Source organism: Drosophila nasuta, chromosome 2L (genome assembly GCF_023558535.2).
Source record: "Drosophila nasuta strain 15112-1781.00 chromosome 2L, ASM2355853v1, whole genome shotgun sequence".
NCBI lineage: Eukaryota > Metazoa > Arthropoda > Insecta > Diptera > Drosophilidae > Drosophila > Drosophila nasuta.
The window spans coordinates 11,046,467-11,070,617 of record NC_083455.1 but is presented as its reverse complement, the minus strand read 5'-3'; the positions used below and the strand labels follow the sequence as shown (position 1 = coordinate 11,070,617).

The 24,151-nt window shown below is 37.9% G+C and overlaps 4 protein-coding genes and 1 long non-coding RNA gene across 9 annotated transcripts; all 5 read right to left on the bottom strand.

The window, feature by feature from the left end:
- Positions 1-1,473: 1,473 nt before the first annotated feature.
- LOC132797525 (retinoid-inducible serine carboxypeptidase-like) lies at positions 1,474-9,212 on the bottom strand. Of its 5 annotated transcripts, none has more exons than XM_060809285.1 (3): positions 9,079-9,212; positions 2,169-3,077; positions 1,474-1,798 (listed from the first exon to the last, which is right to left on the bottom strand). In XM_060809285.1, the coding sequence occupies exons 1-3, from the start codon at positions 9,149-9,151 to the stop codon at positions 1,503-1,505; spliced, it is 1,278 nt and encodes a 425-aa protein (XP_060665268.1). In that variant the 5' UTR covers positions 9,152-9,212; the 3' UTR covers positions 1,474-1,502. The 5 variants fall into 5 exon arrangements, with proteins under 5 accessions (XP_060665268.1, XP_060665259.1, XP_060665254.1 ...); XM_060809276.1 differs by lacking the exon at positions 9,079-9,212 and adding an exon at positions 3,131-3,274; XM_060809271.1 differs by lacking the exons at positions 1,474-1,798; positions 2,169-3,077 and adding exons at positions 4,754-5,285; positions 5,498-6,409.
- Positions 9,213-10,172: 960 nt separating this feature from the next.
- Positions 10,173-11,999, bottom strand: LOC132786020 (retinoid-inducible serine carboxypeptidase-like). Its single transcript, XM_060792389.1, has 3 exons — positions 11,927-11,999; positions 10,958-11,869; positions 10,173-10,469 (listed from the first exon to the last, which is right to left on the bottom strand). The coding sequence occupies exons 1-3, from the start codon at positions 11,997-11,999 to the stop codon at positions 10,174-10,176; spliced, it is 1,281 nt and encodes a 426-aa protein (XP_060648372.1). The 3' UTR covers position 10,173.
- Positions 12,000-13,893: 1,894 nt separating this feature from the next.
- LOC132799012 (uncharacterized) lies at positions 13,894-15,996 on the bottom strand. The gene is made up of 4 exons (XR_009634006.1): positions 15,724-15,996; positions 15,142-15,297; positions 14,113-14,189; positions 13,894-14,045 (listed from the first exon to the last, which is right to left on the bottom strand). It is a non-coding gene; the product is annotated as an uncharacterized LOC132799012 (long non-coding RNA).
- A 430-nt stretch (positions 15,997-16,426) lies between these two features.
- LOC132798982 (uncharacterized) lies at positions 16,427-17,097 on the bottom strand. Its single transcript, XM_060811062.1, has 2 exons — positions 17,009-17,097; positions 16,427-16,732 (listed from the first exon to the last, which is right to left on the bottom strand). Exons 1-2 carry the CDS (start codon positions 17,076-17,078, stop codon positions 16,437-16,439), a joined length of 366 nt encoding a protein of 121 aa, XP_060667045.1. The 5' UTR covers positions 17,079-17,097; the 3' UTR covers positions 16,427-16,436.
- A 357-nt stretch (positions 17,098-17,454) lies between these two features.
- LOC132786011 (retinoid-inducible serine carboxypeptidase-like) lies at positions 17,455-22,806 on the bottom strand. Its single transcript, XM_060792377.1, has 4 exons — positions 22,617-22,806; positions 19,918-19,961; positions 18,135-18,993; positions 17,455-17,760 (listed from the first exon to the last, which is right to left on the bottom strand). Exons 1-4 carry the CDS (start codon positions 22,804-22,806, stop codon positions 17,465-17,467), a joined length of 1,389 nt encoding a protein of 462 aa, XP_060648360.1. The 3' UTR covers positions 17,455-17,464.
- Between the last annotated feature and the right edge of the window lie 1,345 nt (positions 22,807-24,151).

Sequence of the window (24,151 nt, the reverse complement as noted above, 5' to 3'; positions counted from 1 at the left end):
ACAAGCTTAAGAACACAACCCAAGCCAAGACAGTAGCATAAAGGTAGCATAAGTAGCCACGGCTTCTATCGTAGCATACGTGCAGGCGCATTCCACGCATGACATCTACCATCTGCCTGCTAAAAGCAAGGTATGGGAAATGGAGATTGGGGAGGCAAAGGAACAACTACGTGACGCCAGCATAGGTCGTCTTACCAAATTAGATTTGCACCCCCCTCGACCGACAAACTCCCACCATAATTAATATGCACGATATGTGGCGTTAAGTTGTGTGAAAATTACTTGTGCGTTGACGTGACGCAGAGAAAAGCATTTTGCAGGCAACTTCTTGTCTGTTGTAGTCGTCTTGCCAATTGTTATTCGATTACGTATTTCATCTAAGTATTCACTAATTAGTTGTTGATGATGGAGAGTGCCTAGAACGCTGACGATATCCAAATGGCCAAACCAAAATTAATCTGCCATCGAATCTAATTGCTTTCAATTTGCCTAATTTCAATAAGCGAAAGAGAAGGTAAGAGACGTTTTTTTTGGGTGTAGCTTCTTAGAGAAGGGAAAAGTTTCTAAAGGTAAAAAATCTTTCTATGTAATAAATAAAATATGTATTTGATCTTTTTTAAGAGCATGTGTATTTTAATTTAAAAAGTTCCCAAAAAATTAAATGATTTATTAAGAATTAAATGTCAAAGTCCTTGGTTCCTTTGTGAGATTAATTCGATCATCTAAATACCTGCACCTTTTCATAACATTTATCCTCAGTACCTTTCTCAAAGCAAACTTTCGGCATTTGCCAATTTTTTTATGTGCCAGCTAATTCACAACTTGCCCAAATACTCTTACAAATTTTCAACTCTTTCGGGCACAAGAAAATTGTAGTCAAATCAAGACAAGGAGACTCCTTAGAGAGAAATGTCTGACTCAGCAAAATGTGCCTTGATTCTTTGCCGTCTGTCGTTTAAAGCATCATCACTGTGTTCGAGAAACTTTTTAAGTTTTTAATTAATTTGTTTTGCTGCGGCTCGAGACACAACGCCAAAACCCCATAGACTGTCTGCCAACAACTCTCCACAACTCATTGGGAATTCTGCTCATTTTCACTGAACCACAGAGAAAAAGCAAGGAGAAAGGCAGCAAAAAAAAAGGTTAAGTGGTTCCATTTGGCAAACATTTAGTCAGGCTCCACAAGCCATCAATGGACGAGCCAGTGTGAGTGTGAGTGTGAGAGTTTTAATAGGCTTTTGTGTGGAAAATAAATTGATGTGGTGCACCTGTAAAATGTTCCAGCAATAAGCGAAGGCAAAGACACTCAGCAATGTGTGTGAATTGTGGGCTTGAGGCAAACCGCATTGTAACCAGCATTTGAGTTAATTTCAAGTAAATTGTTAGAAATTTGTATTTCTCCTTGACACCAGATTTTGGGCGAATAACACTTTGGGGAGTGACTGAAACACAAGCAATCCATTATTTTGACTAGTTGCACTTTATTTGTATTTAAAGCATAATCAACCATAATTGGTGAACTCACGCAGAATGTGAGACATGGCCACGGGATTATCCTGCTGCACTGTGTGTCCCGCCCGAAAGACCCAAAACATGCTGAAGTTTCCTCCTTGCTTCTCGTAGCCCTCGAGAAAGCCATCGCTACGGAAGGGTTTACGTGTGGCATCCACATACTCTTGCTTGTGGCGCCACGACATCCGGTTGATCCAGTTGACAGTGCCGGGAGTGGCACAGAGTAAATCCAACATGCCTGAGTATACACCCACTCGGAGTGGCGTTTCATCCAGCAGACGAGTTACTAGGAAAGAGGTAACATTAATTAAAAGAAGCAATAGAATAATAATAATCATCATAATCAATAAAATCACAATATACAAGAATTGCGAAAATTTGTATGCTATTGTTACAATATTTTTTATATTTCCCATATTTGATCAAATAATGGTATTATTTATTTTTCATTTCCTTAAAGCTTTGCACATTACTTAAAATTACGAACTTTATTATTTATTATTACTATTGAATAACTTAATTTATATTGTTTTTATTACACAATCAGAAAAAGAATTAATGAATGCTCCCTAAACTCCTTTAAACTATTCGCCATGCTGCTCTTGTAATTATTCAGTAAACTATTGTTTAGTTATTTACCAAATTTATTGGCTTACCTATGTGAACTGCTGGCTTAAAGATGTCGTCACTGAGCTTAAGAAAGACCGTCGCATTCTGCGCTATCCACACAGGCATATGTGTGAGGTTCAAAGTCTTTGTCACATTGTTGACCATAAAAGCACACAACTTAGGATCCTCGCCATAGCGATAGTCATCGTCCACATGAGTTCGTCGTTGAGTGTTATAGAGAAACACATTCCCAGTACGTTCCTTGATCACCTCAACAGCTGCGTTCTCATTGATCACCTGTCGCCATTTGCCAGCATATACTAGACGCGCAGTCTCGGCCGCAACTCGCGATATATTGCTATAGCCATCGTGATCCACGATGCCCATTTGTAGTAGATATGGGGCATAGGATAACACACTATCCAAGGGCGAGGTGAAGGGATTGCCCACCACCACAGACTTGAGTTGACATTGCAACTCGCCTCGCTGCTGTGCCCGATACAATTCCAAGGCGAATTCCGGTGCCATTTTGCCGCCATAACTCTCAGAGAAGATGTGCAATGGAACGCTTTGGAATTCCGAATGTGAGTGCAGAAAATCCGACATTAGTGTGACAAGATCGAGGGCGATTTGCTTGTTGTTCAGAGCATATTCGCCAAAGGATTCTACATAGCTAAAACCAGTGCCAACGGGACTGTCGATGAAGAGCACATTCATGTGCTGAACCCAATTGCTAGCACGTGGTTGCCCCTCAATATCGAAGGGCCCCAGCTGCTCAAAGCAGCCGCAGCCAGTAGAGGCAACACCGGGTCCGCCTTGCAACCAGATAACCAGCGGTCGCTCTTCAAATGAACTCACATTCGCTGTCGTGTAGTGGAGCCAATAGAAGAGATGGGCGCCTTTTCTTACTTCAACATAGTTCCAGTCTTGTTCGCCTGGGCCAAAGCCTCGACGTGCTAGAGATAGGGAAGTACTAGAGAAGATAGTAAGCTTGCTTATTAATACATACCTGCTGCCCAATTAATTAGTTGGAGCAAGAAAAATGCATACGCTGTGATCTCCTTGCTATTTTTCAGTTGCATTGCCACACCCACAATCTAAATATCGCTCTGAATACTCGCACTTTTCAGTTCCGCGCACAAATGCGCACTGATTTTTGGACACAGCTTTTTCCAATCAATAGAGTATGCTATTTATAAGTGTGTTGTTCGATCAAATAAACAATCGATGAACTTTTAGAGAGCTTTGTCTCGAGTTCGTTTGGGGGTATGCAAGTTTTCTACATCTACTAGAGCACTGTGTAAATATTTATGTGTACTTTTTGCTCTCTGTAATTATTGGCTTTTGTGTTTAGATGGCTGTGCATTTAAATATTTGATATTGATCAATTCAGTAATATATATTTATAATTTATTAGACTAATTAACACAAAACCGTGTCGTTGCCGTGCACTGCATTAAATTCACATTAATTTTTGGATATTTGTTTTTTATTTTTTGCCCCTTCAGGAATTTTCCGCGAGCATCTGCGTCCAAAGTAATGTTCTTCAAAATCTTTTTTTGTTGTTATTAATAAAAATACATATTCTTATATATTTTATCATATTCGTTTATGTCAACCATATTATATTTCCATTTTTGCTCTTTATCTTTATCTCCGACCCCATACAGTATATGTATATACCTGATCACTCTCAACAGCCGCTACAATATAGCCATGTCTATCCGTATGAACGCCTAGATCTAGTCTCTAAGATCTAGGCGTTCAAGAGATATTGGGCATGCCCACAAACCCCCTTAGTTGCTTTGGCTGACAATATACATAATATAGCCGTAGGTGTATCTAATTCGTTTTGCTTTTATTCACAATGGGTAGCGTGTATCTCACAGTGACGTAAACTGGACTGTAGCTTTCTTAATTGGTTAGTTTGCAAATTAAAATATATTTCAATACTTTAAACAATTTCTTTACTTTTTTGTCTTCTTAATTACTTAAGAAACTAGCAATTTCAACAAAACATATTACATATTTAAGTCTATACAGTGAAATAAGCTTGTGAGTCAGATCTATAGAATTGATTCTGTATAAGGTTCTTAAGCATCCTTTCTCCGTTTCAAAAGTCTTTGAGCTTGAATATTAGACCTCTAAGAAATAGAACGATTATATATGATGTTGGCCTTCTCCCAGGAGATTGGCAAGTGTTTGAGCAAAGTTAAAGATCAGCACAAGGAACAGGAAAGCTCTGTGAGGAAAAAACACAACCATTATCAATCTGATCAGCAACAGAATTGTTTTTATCTCCAACTCTCTCTCTCTCTCACTCTCTCTCTCTCTCTCTCTCTCCTCCTTCTCTATATATCTATCGCTCTTCGGAAAGGGTAAAGGAAGAACCATTTACGGAGGAGCTTTAACACTATATTAAGAACATCTTAAAAGAGTCTAATATTGGCTGCACATTTAATAAACTTCTTAATTGACGCGTGAGGGTTGAAGGAAATAATATCATTCCCCGATTTGTACTCATGAACCACATCCAGGGTGATCTGCTTAATAACAGATGCGTTGTTAATTAATCAAAAAATTACAATTCATATTTTTTTATTAAATATAAACATTAATGGTTTTCTAAATTATTGCTCAAACAATATTAATTATTTGTCAGTGATAATAATTAAAATTAGAAATCTGAAAATCATATTGAAATTGCATAATTTAACGTTAAAACTAAAAAAAAATGTTTTTAAGTAGTTTGTATGAATTTACAATTACTATAAGTTTATAATTTTTTTGTTTAAAATAACAAGAAAATCATTATTTGGGTTCCCGGATTCGACTAGTTGCGCTTTATTTATATGAGAAGCAACTGCATCAACCATAGTTAGTGAACTCACGCAGAATGTGAGACATGGCCACAGGATTATCTACTTGCACTGAGTGTCCTGACCGAAGTACCCAGAACATGCTGAAGTTTCCTCCCTGCTTCTCATAGCCCTCGAGAAAGCCATCGATATGCATAGGTCGGCGAGTAGCATCCACATACGACTGTTTGCTGCGCCATGACATCCGATCGATCCAGTTGACTGTACCAGGAGTGGCACAGATAATATCAAGGATGCCCGAGAAGACGCCAACACGGATGGGAGTCTCGTCAAGCAGACGAGTGACTAGCAAAGAGAATTATGCAGGTCATATGATTTAAAGAATATGTAAAAAATTCTTAAGCACTAAATTTACTCTTTAAGCAAACACTTTTCAAAATAAAACAATTTATATCTGCGCTGATTTCACTTTTTGAAAATACTAATTAAATGAAATTATATGCCATAATGCTATCAACTTTATATATAACATACATACATACACTCCCTGGACTTACCTATGTCAATGGCAGGCTTAACAACATCGATGCCAAGCCCAAAAAAGACCAAAGAATTGAATGCCGTCCATTTAGACATATGGGTGAGATTCAGAGCCTTTGTCACATTGTTGACTATAAAGTCACTCAACTTGGGACTATCACCATAGTGATAGACATCATCCACATGAAAGCGTCGTTGGGTGTTATACACAAAGACATTCTCAGTGATTTCCATAATCAATTCTTGAATTTGTTCATCCTGGTCGACAGCCTGCCGCATATCACCGGCAGAAACCAGACGCGAAAACTCAAACGTAGCTCTCAATAAATTCTTATAGCCATCGTGATCCACAATTCCCATTTGCAGCAGATATGGAGCATAGGACAAAATGGTGTCCAAGGGCGAAATAAAGGGATTGCCCACCACCACAGACTTGAGTTGACACTGTACCTCGCCCCTTTGCTGAGCTAAATGCAATTCCAAAGCAAATTCCGGTGCCATTTTGCCGCCATAACTCTCAGAGAAGATGTGCAATGGAACACGTTGGAACTCGGGATGTGATCGCAGAAAATCCGACATTAGTGTGACCAGATCGAGAGCAATTTGCTTGTTGTTCGGAGCATATTCGCCAAAGGATTCCACATAGCTAAAACCAGTGCCAACGGGACTGTCGATGAAGAGCACATTCATGTGCTGCACCCAATTGCTGGCGCGTGGTTGCCCCTCAATGTCGATGGGTCCCAGCTGCTCGAAGCAGCCGCAGCCCGTGGAGGCAACTCCGGGTCCGCCTTGCAACCAGATAACCAGCGGTCGCTCTTCAAATGAACTCACATTCGCTGTCGTGTAGTGGAGCCAATAGAAGAGATGGGCGCCCTTTCTCACTTCAACATAGTTCCAGTCTTGTTCTCCTGGGCCAAAGCCTCGACGTGCTAGAGATAGGGAAGTACTAGAGAAGATAGTAAGCAAGCTTATTAATACTTACCTGCTATCCAATTAATTAGTTGCAGCAAGAAGACTGCATACGCTGTGATCTCCTTGATATTTTTCAGTTGCATTGAAAAGAAGATTCGTTTTGTACTCTCTCACTTTTCAGTTCCGCACACAAATTCACACTGAATTTTGGACACAACTTTTTTCAATCAATGTAGTATAATAATTCTAAGTTTGCTGCTTGATTAAATAAACAATCGATGAACTTTGGCACGAAAGTTTTCCGCATATTTTTAAATTTCTGTGTATATATTTAAAAGTATTTATTGCTCATTACATTTGTTGGCACGTTTTGTAGTACTATGCGATCCCCATATATACATTCCATGAAGTCATCTAAGCGCGAAATGGCACCTGTCCTTAAGACTTATCCACAACTATTTAACTGGATTTCATGGGTACTCATTATTAGCCTTTGGAGTCTTAAAACGTATTTTGTTGTTTTCAGCGAATTTACTTTACCGTTTGCCAATTTGCTTATAATTCAGTTAGTAGGTAGTCTTGATTTTAAATCCTATATCTGAGAGCGCTTCCTTGGTGAAGGTTTAGATTTCACTTTATGATTATCTTTCAGAGTTTATTGCTAATATTTATTCTCTGATCTATTCAGCATAAGATTTTGAACTTAATAAATAATAGCACACCATCAGTTGTTCACAGGAACTTTAATGATTATAAGGTCGACAATAAAAGTTATAAGAGAATGATTTTTTTTAGGTTTTATTAATTTTCGCGAAAAATAACAATTAATGGCTTTTCTTAACATTGTAGTATAAAAAAATCGTTAGAAAAAAGGATTATTAATTAATTTTTGTTTTGTTCTCAAATATTTCTTAAGTATGTTAAATACTTGAGCAATACGTAAAATTTAATAATCTCTATATCGTGATGATTAATAATTGAGTACTAAAAATCAGAGAAATACAAATTATAAGTCATGGTGAAATTACATTATTTTAAGAAGAGAAATGAAATAATATAGTTTACATGGTTTGACGGCTACTATGAGTGAATGATCTTTATCTGAGTTTTGGACTAGTTGCCCTTTATTTGTGCGTGATGCAGCGACATCATCCATAGTTGGTAAACTCTCGCAGAATGTGAGACATGGCCGCAGGATTATCCTGCTGCACCATGTGTCCTGCGCGAAGGACCCAAAACATGCTAAAGTTTCCGCCTTGCTTCTCATAGCCCTCAAGATAGCCATCGCTACGAAAGGGTTGACGGATAGCATCCACATACTTTTGTTTGCCGCGCCACGACATCCGATTGATCCAGTTGACGGTGCCGGGCGTGGCACAGATCAAGTCCAAGACACCCGAGTAGACGCCCACGTGGAGCGGCGTCTCGTCCAGCAGACGAGTGACTAGCAAGGGATGAGAAAATTAGGGGACATAGTGATTATAATCAAGTAAGAGAACTAGGGTCTAGTCGACTGTGAGATACCCGCCTCCCGTTATCAATAAATTATATATTAATATTAATATTATTTGTTAAATCCTAAAAAATACCGAAGGCTTCTTGTGCCAGTTACATTCGTTTTCTGTTGGCACAATGCTAAAAGGGCCTGGAAAGCGGATATAAAAATAGATAACTGTATCATATACACTTTCTGCTCGGCAGACTTACCAATATGAACAGCAGGCTTAACGATATCACCGCCTAGCTCATCATACACCTCCACATTCCGTGCCTCCCATTTAGTCATGTCGGTCAGATTCAAAGCCTTCGTCACATTGTTGATCATAAATTCAGATAACTTCGGACCCTCGCCGTAACGATGGTCATCATCCTCATGAGTGCGCCATTGGGTGTTATAGAAAACAAAGTTTCCTATGATTTGCTCAATCAAATGCTGAAGTTTTATATTCTGTATGACGGCCATCCCCAGTTCGCCGGTATATATCAAACGCGAAAATTCTGATGCCACTCGCGATATGTTCTTAAAGCCATCGTGATCCACAATGCCCAGTTGCAGCATATATGGAGCATAGGACAAAATGGTATCTACAGGCGAAATAAAGGGATTGCCCACCACCACAGACTTGAGTTGACACTGTACCTCGCCCCTTTGCTGAGCTAAATGCAATTCCAAGGCAAATTCCGGTGCCATTTTGCCGCCATAACTCTCAGAGAAGATGTGCAATGGGACACGTTGGAACTCGGGATGTGATCGCAGAAAATCCGACATTAGTGTGACCAGATCGAGAGCAATTTGCTTATTGTTCAAAGCATATTCGCCAAAGGATTCCACATAGCTAAAACCAGTACCAACAGGACTGTCGATGAAGAGTACATTCATGTGCTGCACCCAATTGCTGGCACGTGGTTGCCCCTCAATGTCGAAGGGTCCCAGCTGCTCAAAGCAGCCGCAGCCAGTGGAGGCAACACCGGGTCCGCCTTGCAACCATATGACCAGCGGTCGCTCGTAAAATGAACTCACATTCGCTGTCGTGTAGTGGAGCCAATAGAAGAGATGGGCGCCCTTTCTCACTTCAACATAGTTCCAGTCTTGTTCGCCTGGGCCAAAACCACGGCGTGCTAAAAGCGAGGAAATATTACAGGAAATATCACGACAATTTATTGGAAGATATATCTTTATTAATACCTGCTGCCCAGTTAATTAGCTGCAGCAAGAAAACTGCATAGGCTGTGATTGCATTGTAGTTTTTTAGTTTCATTGTCACGCCCACAATCAAAATATCGCTCTGAATACTCGCACTTTTCAGCTCCGCGCACAAATTCGCACTGAATTTTGGACGTAGCTTTCTCTAATTTTTCATTACTATTTATAAGTTTGCTGCTCGATCACATAATCGATTAATTTTTGGAGAGCTTTGCAACGAGTTCATTTGGAAGTACGAATGCTTTCTCTCTCTATTCTCTTTAGATTTCCGTGCAGTAGTACATCGATATAGCTTTGGAATGTTTATATGGTTTTACACTTGGAGAATATGTTATTTTCCCCCAAGTCAGTTCGTCTATAAAAAGTTTTGGGTAAAGCTGCTCACTGGCCTAGACTTCGTCAAGAGCATAAGGTGGACAGTAATACGTTAAGATTTGCAGAAATCTTAGCTTGAGTTGCTAACTATAGTCGCCTCACAGGATTCAGTGTATATTTACTTAATTTTCAGGTAGTCTGCCCTCCTACTGTGCTTATTTGGGAGGGAGTCAAGTAAATGCTTGTCATTCATTGCTTCATTGCTAATATTAAATCACTGAAATCTTAGCATAACACTTTTCATAATATAATTTAGTAATTAATAGCAAACACTATTCGTTTTTCTCAGCAACATTTATAAAATAATAAGAATTTTTAAGTTTTATTTATCATTATTGGCTTCACTCAATTTAGTGATTAATTATTGTCATTGAAAAAAAAAATAAATATCGTAAAATAATGATTTGAATTATATTTTGTCCCAAAAATGTTCTTAATTATGTTGAATATTTAATCAAAAATAATCTCAACTTTAAAATGATTACTAAATTAAGGCTTTCAAAATAAAAATTACTTGTTGATTGCACTATTTTACTTTTAAAAAGAGAAATGGATTAGTTCACAATATTTTACAGTTACTATACGTTACTAATTAATTTATTAAAAAAATCTAATTATTCATAATTTGAGGTCCCTGATTTTTTGACTTGTTCTATTTATTTATTTATTTTGAATTATTTTTGGTTGTGAGATGCAGAGACATCATCCATAGTTAGTGAACTCTCGCAGAATGTGAGTAATGGCCGCAGGATTATCCTGCTGCACCATGTGTCCTGCGCGAAGGACCCAAAACATGCTGAAGTTTCCGCCTTGCTTCTCATAGCCCTCAAGATAGCCATCGCTACGGAAGGGTTTACGTGTGGCATCCACATACTCTTGCTTGTGGTGCCACGACATCCGATTGATCCAGTTGACGGTGCCGGGCGTGGCACACATGAAGTCCAAGACTCCCGAGTAGACGCCCACGCATAGTGGCGTCTCGTCCAGCAGACGAGTGACTAGCAAAGAGATGGAATTTTTTTGGGAACACAGTAATTATACACGAAAAGGAAGGGCTGCTGCTTTCGGGTCTGAGCTGCTTGGGTGGCAATCTCCTTTATTTTGAATGCTATGCTAAGTTTTGAACGTAATAATAAATATATATACAAATAAAATATAGACTTCCCTGTATCTTAGACTTTTTCTTTATGTTAATTTGATATATTCTCAGAATAATACCGCACTGTTTCGCTTTCATTGAAAATGAGTTGCGTGTATCTCACAGTCGAGCACATTCAACTGTAGCTTCTTACTTGTATATTATTAATTTCGAATTAATCAATACACTTGTATATTCTACACAATAATAATTTTCATTAAGCGCTCTTCATAAATTAATTTCAATTACTAACTCTATAACTCTATAAAGTTCACAAATTTTCCATTCTATTATCTTTATTCGAAAAAATATAACTATAGAATTATATTCCATGCTTGATAGACTTACCTATGTGAACGGCAGGCTTAAAGATATCAAAGCGGAGATTATAGAAGACCAAGATATTACGGTCCCTCCATTCAGCCATGTGAGTAAGATTCAGAGCCGTTGTCACGTTGTTGACCATAAAGTCAAACATCTTAGGATCCGTACTATAGCCAAATACATCATCCACATGTCTTCGTTGCTGGATGTTATAGATAAAGATTTTCGAAGTGATTTTTTCAATCAAATTAAGAAATTCTGTATTCTGTGTGATGGCCTTCTCCATTTCGCCCGCAGAAATCAGACGCGAAAGCTCATCCGTAACCTGCTTTATTTTGGTATACCCATCGTGATCCACAATGCCCGTTTGTAGCAGATATGGAGCATAGGATAAAATGGTATCTATAGGCGAGGTAAAGGGATTGCCCACCGCCACAGACTTGAGTTGACATTGCACCTCGCCCCGTTGCTGAGCCAGATACAATTCCAAGGCAAATTCCGGTGCCATTTTGCCGCCATAACTCTCAGAGAAGATGTGCAATGGGACACGTTGAAACTCGGGATGTGATCGCAGAAAATCCGACATTAGTGTGACAAGATCAAGGGCGATTTGCGTATTGTTTTGAGGGTATTCCCCAAAGGATTCCACATAGCTAAAACCAGTGCCGATGGGACTGTCAATGAAGAGCACATTCATGTGCTGCACCCAATTGCTATCACGTGGTCGTCCCTCAATGTCGATAGGTCCCAGCTGTTTAAAACAGCCGCTTCCTGTGGAGGCAATACCGGGTCCACCTTGCAACCAGATAACCAGCGGTCGCTCGTAAAAGGAACTCACATTCGCTGTCGTGTAGTGGAGCCAATAGAAGAGATGGGCGCCCTTTCTCACTTCAACATAGTTCCAGTCTTGTTCGCCTGGGCCAAGGCCTCTACGTGCTAAGAACGGAGAAAAAGTAAGTATCAGTTAGTTGGAAACAATATTTATATTAATACCTGTTGTCCAGTAAATTAGTTGAAGCAAGATAACAGCATAGGCTGTGATCGCGTTGCTGCTTTTTGGTTGCATTGCTACGCTCACAATAAAATAATTCCACTCTGCTTTCGAACTTTTTAGTTCCGCATTCAAGTTCATACTGTATTTTGGACGCAGAATTTTATAATCTACAATAGAGTATCAGTTGGCTGCTCTATCAAATAAACAAATCTTGAACTTTTAGCGATCTTTTAAAGCACGCAAGTTTTCGAATTTTTGTATAAATATCTATGTTCGATTGTTTACGCTTGAGATGAACATTTAATTAAAGAAGCACATCTTCATTAGCATATATATTTTAATTTGCAAAGCATCAATATACTCGCTTACCATATTTTTTTAATGCTTTGACCATGAATTAAAATCCAAAAAAAATGTCTTATACCCCATTGTATTGTGGTATAAAAAACCATCATTGCTACCAACGGGATGTGCCTATTGGAAAAACTTCTTAATATTATATAATTCATGTATATGTGATACTCTACACTATGTTATACAAAGTTTAAGTTGTCTTGTTGTTAGAAGCAGAATTTTTCTCTAATCAAAAAAAAATTCTATAAATTTAAAATAATTTAAGCGAACTCTGAACTTAGTAAAATCTATGTTTCTTAGGGATCTCTGTATAAATTTCTATGTGCAAATGTTTACACTTGTGATTAAAAGTATATATTTTGAAGTAGTTAATTACATATACATATGTTTTAGTTTTAGTACAAACAAATAAGAAAGCTCGACTGTGAAATACCCGCTACTCATTTTCAATTAAAGCAAAATATTTGGTATACTCGAAATATACCAAAATAATATGCCATACAAATGTTATAAGTACGAAAAAATATACCAAATAGTATGTTGATATGGTACTACACTCATTATACACTATAGTGCGCTAAATATTATATATCAGATTGTCAGCAAAAGCAACTAAGACTACAAAAGTATTTCTTTAAGTAATTCGACAAATCTTATCGCAACCAAATTTGTAGGAATCAGAAAGACTATAGTTTTTATTATATATACCAAAATTCAACTCTAGCCTTAACATTACGCTTACGGAAGTGGGCGTGGCAAAAATTTGAAATAATATTGATATGCGTGCAAACAAATGCTGTCGAACAAAATTAGAGCTCTATCTCTTATAGTCTCTGACGGACAAACGAACATGGCTATATCTTCTCGGCTGTTGATCAACAATATACATATATACTTTATAGGGTCGGAGATGCCTCCTTCTACCTGTTACATACATTTCCTGCCGGAGCAAAGATACCCTTCTACCCTATGGATAGCGGGTATACAAATCAGTCGCCGCCCTGCAGTTCTGAGCGCTAGTTCGTTGCTGGTGAACTAAGCACTTACCAGGAGCCAGCCACTACTTACAAAGCGGCGTCTAGCCATGCGTTTTTTAATTTCCGTTTTTGTATGAAATGTCCGCAAATAGGGTCAATCGCCACCGCCTCGATTACCCACGAACTAGTGAAATAGTGCAACATATTAGGGTCTTTAAAGAAACTACGTACACCCCATGGAACGGCCGGTAAAATAAGTGCTTACATGGGACCCCATGGACGGCCGGTAAAATAAGTGCTTACATCGGACCCCATTGAAGGGTCGGTAAAATAAGTGCTTACATCGGACCCCATGGAGGGGTCGGCCATTATAAATTAAAAAAAATTTACAATTGCAATTACAGTTTTTATTTAATTTTAATTTTTCTTCATTTTAATAAGTGGGATACTTTTATTATTTTAAGGCAACTTGAGTTTTAAAATATCGTTTTTTTTGAGCTGCAAGGCCTTTCTCAACTGGTCCTCAGTTATTGAATCTGGAAATAAAGGATTAAAAAGTCTTAATAGATTAAAGTGGATAATGATTTTTAAATAATAATCTTTTGAAATACTCACCGATCATAACACCAAAGAAATTGTCTTCTTTTTTTTTTGGCCGCATTCCCCTGTCATTATTTCCATAACGTAGATTTTCTGTCATAATTTCCACTTCCTCTTCTTTAGGCACATTGTCGCTTTCCACTGTAGAACTATGCGTTATACTATCTGCTTGATATTCTTTTATTATCTGTTTATTTAATATTTTACACATTAAACATATAATGCATACATAAATTATTTTTTAAGTAACTCACCTAATAATTGATCGCGGATCCGCTTTGCACTTCTCAACTCAAATGCTTGCAATAATTTCATCATCTAGGACACACAGCTGCGTTTGAGTTAAAGAGTAGCACAAAATAAAACAAGTAAGAAAGTTACAGTCGAGTGTGCTCGACTGTGAGATACCCGCTACCCATTTTTAATAAAGGCAAAATATTGCGGTATCATTTTCAAAATATACCGAATACTAAAAATACTAAAAATATACCAAATGGTATGTTTGGTATATCGATATAGTACACCATTCAAAATATACCATAGACGGCACAATGTGCCAGATTGTCGGCCAAAGCAACTAAGACCCCCAGTAAGTAGGCGTTTTTGCCCATACAAAAGTATTTCTTTAATAACATCCACAATATCCAAATTTTCAGGAATCATAACTACTGCAGTAGTTATTGTATATACCAAAATTCGCAACTCTAGCTTTTAAATTAGGCTTGTTTTTCGATTTTTTTGATTTCCGGGGGGCGGAAGTGGGCGTGTCAAAAATTTAAAACAAACTTGATCTGCGTGCAAACATAACAAATGCTGTCGAAAAAATATTATAGCTCTATCTCTTATAGTCTCTGAGATTTAGGTGTTCATACGGACGGACGGACAGACGGACAGACACACAGACGGACAGACGGACATGGCTAGATCGTCTCGGCTGTTGATGCTGATCAAGAATATATATACTTTATAGGGTCGGAGATGCCTCCTTCTACCTGTTACATACATTTCCTGTCGGCACAAAGTTATAATACCCTTCTACCCTATGGTTAGCGGGTATAACAAAGACGCGTAAACAAACAGCGATGTAAAGCGTAATCGAAATTTTGTCTTTAATCTTGTGTATGCCCTTTCCACAAAATAACAAAGACAAAAGCGATGCTTGCCGTTATTTTGTACTTAAGCTTTAAAACGCATACATTTATTAACTAGGTGGTTCGACGTTCGATTACTATAGGGTTAATCTAGTAAGTACCCATGTAATGATCGACGAGGTAAGCACTTACCCAGGGCCAATCGCAAACTCGAGTCGACTCGGTGGTTCGACGTTGGTTTACTATAGGGTCACTTTAGTAGTGATCGGCGAGGTAAGCCATGGCAAATCGACACCTCCAGTTCTGCAGGGCGCTTGGACCGAAAAGGTTTGTTCTGAAAGGGTGTGCCTGTAAGTATGCAACTTTTTGATTAGCAGCAGTCTCAGCAGGAGGGAATCAGCGTAAAGATAATGTAATTTATTTATATTACAAATACAATTGTTACAGTTCAAAATATTATACATATTGGCTGAGAATTGTTTTAAATTCCTTCGCAATATGTAGTTTGTTATGTGACATACGTACATTATGAAGTTGGCATCTAGTTGAGAACTCGTCATCGAAAAAAACGGCGCATTTTTGACTTAAATAGCATTATTGTAACCAATTTTATGAACAATTAAAAATTCAATAAAAACATAGCAAGACTTTTTTGACAATTTATTGGGATCAATTATTTGGTTACTTATGAATTAGTAGAAAAGATTGATTAAAAGGTAAATGTTTAAGTCAGAAAGGCGCGCAAAGGCATCTCCGTTAATTATAGTAACTTACCCAAATTGAAATGGTAATATGTATATAACTATATAAAATGTGATTTTAGCATACCCGCAGACCTGGAGCCAAAGGTCTGGGTACCAACTATCACTTTAAATAATTCTAGTGCGCACTTCGAAGACTTATTTGGTTCTTATAATGTTTAGCTTTTATATGTAATAGTTGTGAGTGTGCATGTTAATATTTCATCATCGTTTATTTGCGCTGTGATTGGATGTCTGTATTTTGTCAGCTTGACCGTTATTGCGTCTCACCGCTGTCGACGAGTGTGGTTCGATGGCTCAGGCGTAGGCAGTAAAAAGATTGAGTCAGCAGTGAGAGCATCGGAACACGCTTCGCTATAATGAACGAACAGACTTCGACAGAACAGACCTCGACATGTACATATATACCGCCATTATCTTGATTTTGCTTACGGCCACCGACTTTAAGGCTTCTTACATGAACTTTTAAATTAGAATCAAAACAGCTGATAGACAATTTGATTTGCCAGCTTAATCGTCAAGAAGAATAATGATTATTGATTGTTTTCTAAATTATTACGGAAACAATAAATATTATTTATTTATAATAAAAATACAAATTATATTTTAATCTAAAAAATTTAAGTGAAATTGATTTTACTTTAAAGAATAAAAATATATAAAATCTCTTTTTATCATTCAGTTACTCAAGTAAATGAGTTTTTTTAAAGCGCCTGAGTATTAACATCATTCAAAGTTCGTAATTTCACGCAAAATGTAAGCCATTGCCGCGGGATTATCCTGATGTACCAGGTTTCCTGCTCGAAGGACCCAGAACATACTGAAGTTTCCGCCCTGTTTCTCATAACCCTCTATAAAGCCATCTACAAAGAAAGGTCGGCGAGTGGCATCCACATACGATTTCTTGCTGCCCCATTGCATCTGATCGATCCAGTTGACGGTGGCGGGAGTGGGAACGACCAAGTCCAAGGTTCCCGAGTATACGACCATGCGGATTGGGGTCTCGTCCAGCAAACGAGTGACTAGCAAAGATAAGAGAGCAGTGAGAGAATTATAAATTCAAATATTAGTTTCTTAAATACTATAAATTAATACCCGCAGACCTGGAGCCAAAGGTCTGGGTACCAACTATCACTTTAAATAATTCTAGTGCGCACTTCGAAGACTTATTTGGTTCTTATAATGTTTAGCTTTTATATGTAATAGTTGTGAGTGTGCATGTTAATATTTCATCATCGTTTATTTGCGCTGTGATTGGATGTCTGTATTTTGTCAGCTTGACCGTTATTGCGTCTCACCGCTGTCGACGAGTGTGGTTCGATGGCTCAGGCGTAGGCAGTAAAAAGATTGAGTCAGCAGTGAGAGCATCGGAACACGCTTCGCTATAATGAACGAACAGACTTCGACAGAACAGACCTCGACATGTACATATATACCGCCATTATCTTGATTTTGCTTACGGCCACCGACTTTAAGGCTTCTTACATGAACTTTTAAATTAGAATCAAAACAGCTGATAGACAATTTGATTTGCCAGCTTAATCGTCAAGAAGAATAATGATTATTGATTGTTTTCTAAATTATTACGGAAACAATAAATATTATTTATTTATAATAAAAATACAAATTATATTTTAATCTAAAAAATTTAAGTGAAATTGATTTTACTTTAAAGAATAAAAATATATAAAATCTCTTTTTATCATTCAGTTACTCAAGTAAATGAGTTTTTTTAAAGCGCCTGAGTATTAACATCATTCAAAGTTCGTAATTTCACGCAAAATGTAAGCCATTGCCGCGGGATTATCCTGATGTACCAGGTTTCCTGCTCGAAGGACCCAGAACATACTGAAGTTTCCGCCCTGTTTCTCATAACCCTCTATAAAGCCATCTACAAAGAAAGGTCGGCGAGTGGCATCCACATACGATTTCTTGCTGCCCCATTGCATCTGATCGATCCAGTTGACGGTGGCGGGAGTGGGAACGACCAAGTCCAAGGTTCCCGAGTATACGACCATGCGGATTGGGGTCTCGTCCAGCAAACGAGTGACTAGCAAAGATAAGAGAGCAGTGAGAGAATTATAAATTCAAATATATTATTTCTTAAATACTATAAATTAATCAGTATATTTGCAACTGATATAATTTAACGAATCTACAAATTGCCATTTTTAAAGCTGCCTAAACTACCTTTTACTTAATCTTTACACTACTTACTAACTACTTATTTTATCATGGTTAAATTCAAGCTAAAATAATTACAGAATGTAAATATTACTTTTCGCTATAATAAATAAATAATAATTAATAACGATTTATATATTACTTGAAATTCTAACTCTATACGATTTACTTTACTGTAACTAAAACTAAATTATAAAGATATATAAAGAATTATATGCAATTCTTGTCTGAGAGACTTACCGGAGTTAACGCCCGGTTTAAAAATTAGGGTTCCTAGCGCGTTTTGGCCCAACCTATTATGTTTATCCCATCTAGGCATGTGTGTGAGATTTAGCGCCTTCGTCACATTATTGACCATAAACTCAGGAAGATTCTTATTTACTTCATGCCTCAAATGATCATCTAAATGGTTTCGTCGCTGGATGTTAGACACATCGATTTTCCCACCGATTTCATGGAACATATCAATAATTTTAAAAAGCTCTTCAACCATGTCTCTTGCGTTGCCGACATTGAACCAATGCGCAAACTTTTCCGCAGCTCGCGATATTTTGCTATAGCCATCGTGATCCACGATGCCATGTTGTAGCAGGAATGGGGCATAGGCCAAAACGGTATCCACAGGCGAGATAAAGGGATTGCCCACGATCACTGACTTGAGTTGACACTGCACCTCGCCTCGTTGCTGAGCCAGATACAATTCCAAGCCAAATTCCGGTGCCATTTTGCCGCCATAACTCTCGGAGATGATGTGCAATGGGACACGTTGAAACTCGGGATGAGAGCGCAGAAAATGCGCCATTAGTGTGACAAGATCGAGGGCATTTTGCGTGTCGTTCTGACCGAATTCACCAAAGGTTTCCACATAGCTGAAACCAGTGCCAACAGGAGTGTCGATGAAGAGCACATTCATGTGCTGCACCCAATTACTGGCACGTGGTTGCCCCTCAATATCGACGGGTCCCACATATTCGAAGCAGCCTTCTCCCGTCGAGGCAACACCGCCTTCAAACCAGATGGCCAGTGGTCGCTCGTAAAATGAACTCACATTCGCTGTCGTGTAGTGGAGCCAATAGAAAAGATGGGCGCCTTTTCGCACCTCAACATACAAGGTGCGTTCCAAAGTAAACAGGACTTTTAACAAAAAGACAGAACAAATAGGTTTTTCGGCAAAATCAATTTATATTATTCAAAATAGTTTCCTTCTGCTTTAATACAGCTTTTTGCACGGTCCAAAAGCATGTCGAACGAGTGTTTTAGCTCGTTGCCCGGTATGGCCTCCAGTATGCCGGTGCAAGCCGTTTGAATGGCCTCGACGTCTGCATAACGCCTTCCTTTCATCGGCAAATGCATTATTCCGAAAAGGTAGAAGTCGCACGGTGCCATATCAGGCGAATACGGGGAGTGGTTGATGGTTAAAATGTGATTTTTGGTCAAATAGTCGGTCCTTCGAATGTTGAATTCAGAACAATTTTGGACGTCAGTCAATTTGTGCGGAACAAACCGTGCACACAAATTTTGAAAGCCCAAATGTTCGGTCAAAATGCGATAAATCGATGTTTCGGAGATGTTTCCATAAATTTCAATGATGATTTCGGCTGATTTTTTATGAATTCACGCACAGTTTCGATGGAATTTTCGGTTATCGCGGATTTTGGTTGGCCCACATGTTCATCGTCATTTATGTCCTCACGATCACTTTGAAAACGTTGAAACCACTCGTCCACTCTGCTACGGGATAGGCAACCATCGCCATTAACTTGTTTCGTCAATTGAAACGTTTCGGTAAAAGTTTTAAAACAAAATTTAATGTTGGCTCTTTGTTCGAAGCTCATTTTCGCACCGATGACAAAAACATACTGACACTTAAAACGCAATAACTTCACTTCCAATAGATGAAATGTCATGAAATTTTTAGTGGAAGTCGATAAAGGATAGCAGATTCTAACGCACTAGTTGATATATAGATGGTGCCACTAGATGGCGCTAGATTCAAAAAAGTCCTGTTTACTTTGGAACGCACCATGTAATTCCAGTCTTGTTCGCCTGGACCAAAGCCACGACGAGCTAAGAATAGGGATATATGTATTACAGATACTTAGAATAAAAAAATGTTTATGAACGTTTACCTGTTGTCCAGTTAGTTAATTGGAGCAAGATCACAGCATAGGCTGCGATCGCTGTGCTGCTTTTTTAGTTGCATTGCTTCGATCACAATCCAAGAATCACACTCTACTTTCACACTATTCAGCTGCGCACACAAATTTATACTAAATTTCGGACGCAGAGTTTTCTAATCTACAAAATATTATGCTATAAATATATAAAACTGCTGAACTCTTGGGGAACTTTGGGGTCACGAATGTTTCCAAATCGCTTAGCTTTGTTTAAATATATAAATAATGTTGACGCATGCATTTCACTGAAAATGCGAATAAATAAGTATTTAATATATTTTAGATTAATTCAATTCACGCATAGTTATTGCTAGGCGTCACGTAAACCTTCATAAAAATTAAAATTTTCAATAGATAGATTATCTTACAAATAACATTGCAGATTGCCTTTCGATTGACTTTTCTCCTATACCAACAGCGTAACTTTATAACTTTATGACTTGTATAAATTTATGCAACTCCAACCCCATAAGGTAGATAGATGTATTTTTGATCAGCGTCAAAAGTCGAGACGATCAAGGCATGTTCGTCTGTCTGTCTGACGATCTGTCCGTATGAACACCTAGATCTAAAAATAAATAATAAGTGCTGTTCAAAAAAATATATCACTATCTGATAGTGTCTGAGGTCTAGGTTTTCAAACTGACAAGCAGATGGATATGGCAGTGTTGTTCCGGCTTTTGACTCTCATTGAGAATATATAATATGTATATAGGGAGATGTCAGTTTCTGTCCCTTACATACATTTCTTCTAAGCAGAAAGTGATACCATATGAGGTGTGAGAATAAAAGCTCTGAACATAAAAGAAAATATCAGATTCAATCCGTTTTAATTAATCGACAATTTTGATGAAATTGCTCTTAAGTTAAAGCGCTGTTCCAAGAGAGATTATCCTGGAGCACAAAGTATTGGGAATGGGAAACCCAAAACATGGCGAAGTTGTCCCCATCGACACGGAAAGTGGGCGAGTGGCATCCGATCATCGCGATTTCTTGCAGCCCTTTTGGAGCAAGATCACAGCATAGGCTGTAATCACTGTACTGCTTTTAAGTTGCATTGATGGACTCACATTCAAAAAATCACACTTTTTAATTTCGCACACAATTTTTTATTGAATTTTGGACGCAGACTTTTCTAATCTACAAAATAGAATGCTATTTAAAAGTTTGATGCTCTTTGAAATAAAAAATTGCTGCATTCTTGGAGAACTTTGCTATCACGTAAATCCAAATTCCAAATCTGACGGAGCTGTGTATAAATATTTCCGTGGAATTATTGATGAAAATGAGAATATGTATTTGTTTTAAATTAGTTAAATTCTTACGTAATAGCTTATTGCGATATTTATTTTCATAAATGTTCAATGCTTCAATATATTGATTGTCGAGAACAATGGAATCGTCTGGCGACCGTATAAATGTCATTGTGCCTTTGAAGAAACAAATAGATTGTTGAAGGCAAATTGCTTACTTTCATCTCAAATGCAGCCACAATGTTCTGTTTCCTTACCTCAAAAACGTGCATTGTTATACCCGCCAGCTGTAGGGTAGAAGGGTATTATAACTTTGAAACCTCATAAAATATACACATTCTTCCGCCTATTCGTATGAAAACCTAGATCTCAGATACTTTAAGAGATAAGGATATAATTTGTTTTTTAAAACACTTGTTATTGTTATCATTGTTTTGATATTTGTCACGACCATTTTGTTTCCAGCAAATAAAAAAACAAAAAAAAACAAATCAAAAATACCATATTTGTTTAATATAATAAGAACTACAACCTTTTTGATTCCCGAAAATTTGTTTGCTATCACATAAAAATTTAGTTAACAATCTGGAATATTTCGACCCTATTTATTATATATATTCTTGATCAGGCTCAAGAGACGAGACTATAAAGCGATCTGTCTGTCTCTCCGTATGAAGCGATGGATCTCTGAGTAGTATTTAGTATTGTTTTGGTATACTTATGTGGTATATTTTCAAATTAATACCGCACTGTTTTGCTTTTATTCATAATGGGTAGCGGGTATCTCACTGTCGAGCTTTACTTGCTGTTTTCGTTTTTAATTTTTGCACGACGTTGCCAGTTTGGGGAAAAGAAAAGTAATTAACAAATGTTTTTCATGCAAGTCAGAAACAAGAAGCCAACAAGAAAGTTAAGTTAACCAAATGATTTAATACACTACAAAAAAGTATTTACACAACCTAGACTAGAGAATTGGTTCATAATAATTGTTGACTCGTGTATCATTTATTCAAATTGTTGTTTATTCAAAAATATTGCTTTGTGGCTTCTTTGAAAGTTCAACATTTTACTTTGTGATATAAAAGTCTGGTTCATCTTATATTTATATATGAATTGACTGCACAATAGAGAGACAATCCTTAAATTTAAAAACGCTTCGGAAGGGTATTTACGATTAGTCTGATGGTGTTGCCGGATTCTTGGTCTGACTTCACGACTTTTGGGAATGTTTTTGACATTTTTGGCAGCACGCCGCGAATAGCTTGACAGTGCACTTTTAATGAGGGCGCCACCTGGCAACGGTGACGGCGATAGTGACTGCAACAACGACGATGGAAACATCGACGTCGACCTCTGGACCGTGTTGTCGTTGGTGGCGGTGCCAAGCAAACCGCAAACGGGAATCAATTTGCCAACACAGCTGACGATGGCGCCATCGGGCAAAACCGAAATTGCCAGTTGAATGCGTTTTCGATTGTCCATTAGCAGTCCAGCCCCTTCTTCTGCTCTTGCTCTACTCTGCAACACAGTCGCAATTCCATTGCCACATCCCCCATGCCTCTGCACAGCAAATGCAGCTCCATCTTCTGAGTATCATGGCTTGGGCTTTTGGACCCCGCCATCGTCGTCGTCGTCGTCGTCATCGTCATCGCTTTTTGCAGCTGCCTCGTGCCAAAAGTCATTTTCGAGCAATTGGCTTGGTTCGCTGACTGCCAAAGCAAAGTCGTACATCCAGCTGCAGGATGACTGTGAGCAATGGGGAGAAAGGGGGCAAGAGGGCGCATTCACATGCACAATAAATTTGCAACAGTGCAGTGGGCAAATGGCCACGCCCCGCCTGCAGATGCTTAGCAAGACGAGCCCACACACACACACACACACAATCAAACACGCACATGCTGCAAGAGATTCGGATTCGCATTCAGATCCTGCCGAGATGCAGTCGAGTGCGAAATTGCAAACAGCAACAACAAAGCGATGCGCTGAAAAGTATGCAATGGCAACGGCAATGGCAGCACCCACAGGAACAGCGCGCGTCACTCGAATAGGTGCAGCTACAAAAATAATCATCAAAATAATCAAAACTTCATATTGCAAATGGGCTACGAAATACAAAACAATAGTAGTTTTAATATGTTATTAGGTTAAATAACTTTTCTGGTAGCAGGATGCTAATATTAATCAAGATAAATCCTAAATAAAATTATGTTTGAGAAAAAAGACAATAATTGTAAAATAAAACAATTATAATTCAGAATTGTTTTTAATATTGAAAGGTTTATTTTAATTCACGCAAAAAATTAATCCAAAAAATATTAATGCTGGCAAGATTGTAAGGAAAATTGTGCCAGAAAATTTACTTAAGTCCATTAAAATAATCAGAATGCGCAGTTAACTTAAGAGTAATGCAACAAATAATCAGAATTTAAATTTGGTAAGTAATTGATAAATTATTTTGTCCATAAATATTTAATATTCAATGAATTCAAAAAAAGATTAAATAATTTTCAGATTTTTTGTTGAAAAAAACAATTTTTGTATTGAAAAATGTTTTTTTTTTTTTAAATTTATTTATGTAATTTAATTCTAATCTCCTTTAATTAGAAATATACTTTGCTTAGTTTAAGTCTCAAGCGCACCTATTCAACTAGCCGTTAGTGAATACGAGTGTGCTTGTGATGCGGCCTTAAGTGTGGGTGCTGCCAAATGGTTTTTAGTCGCTTTCTGCAATGCTGCCAACCCATTCGAATTTGACGTTGTTTTTTGTGTCACTCCTGACTGCCTGCCCTCGTGGCATCTTCCCGCTTCCGCTTTAGTTGGCAATCGC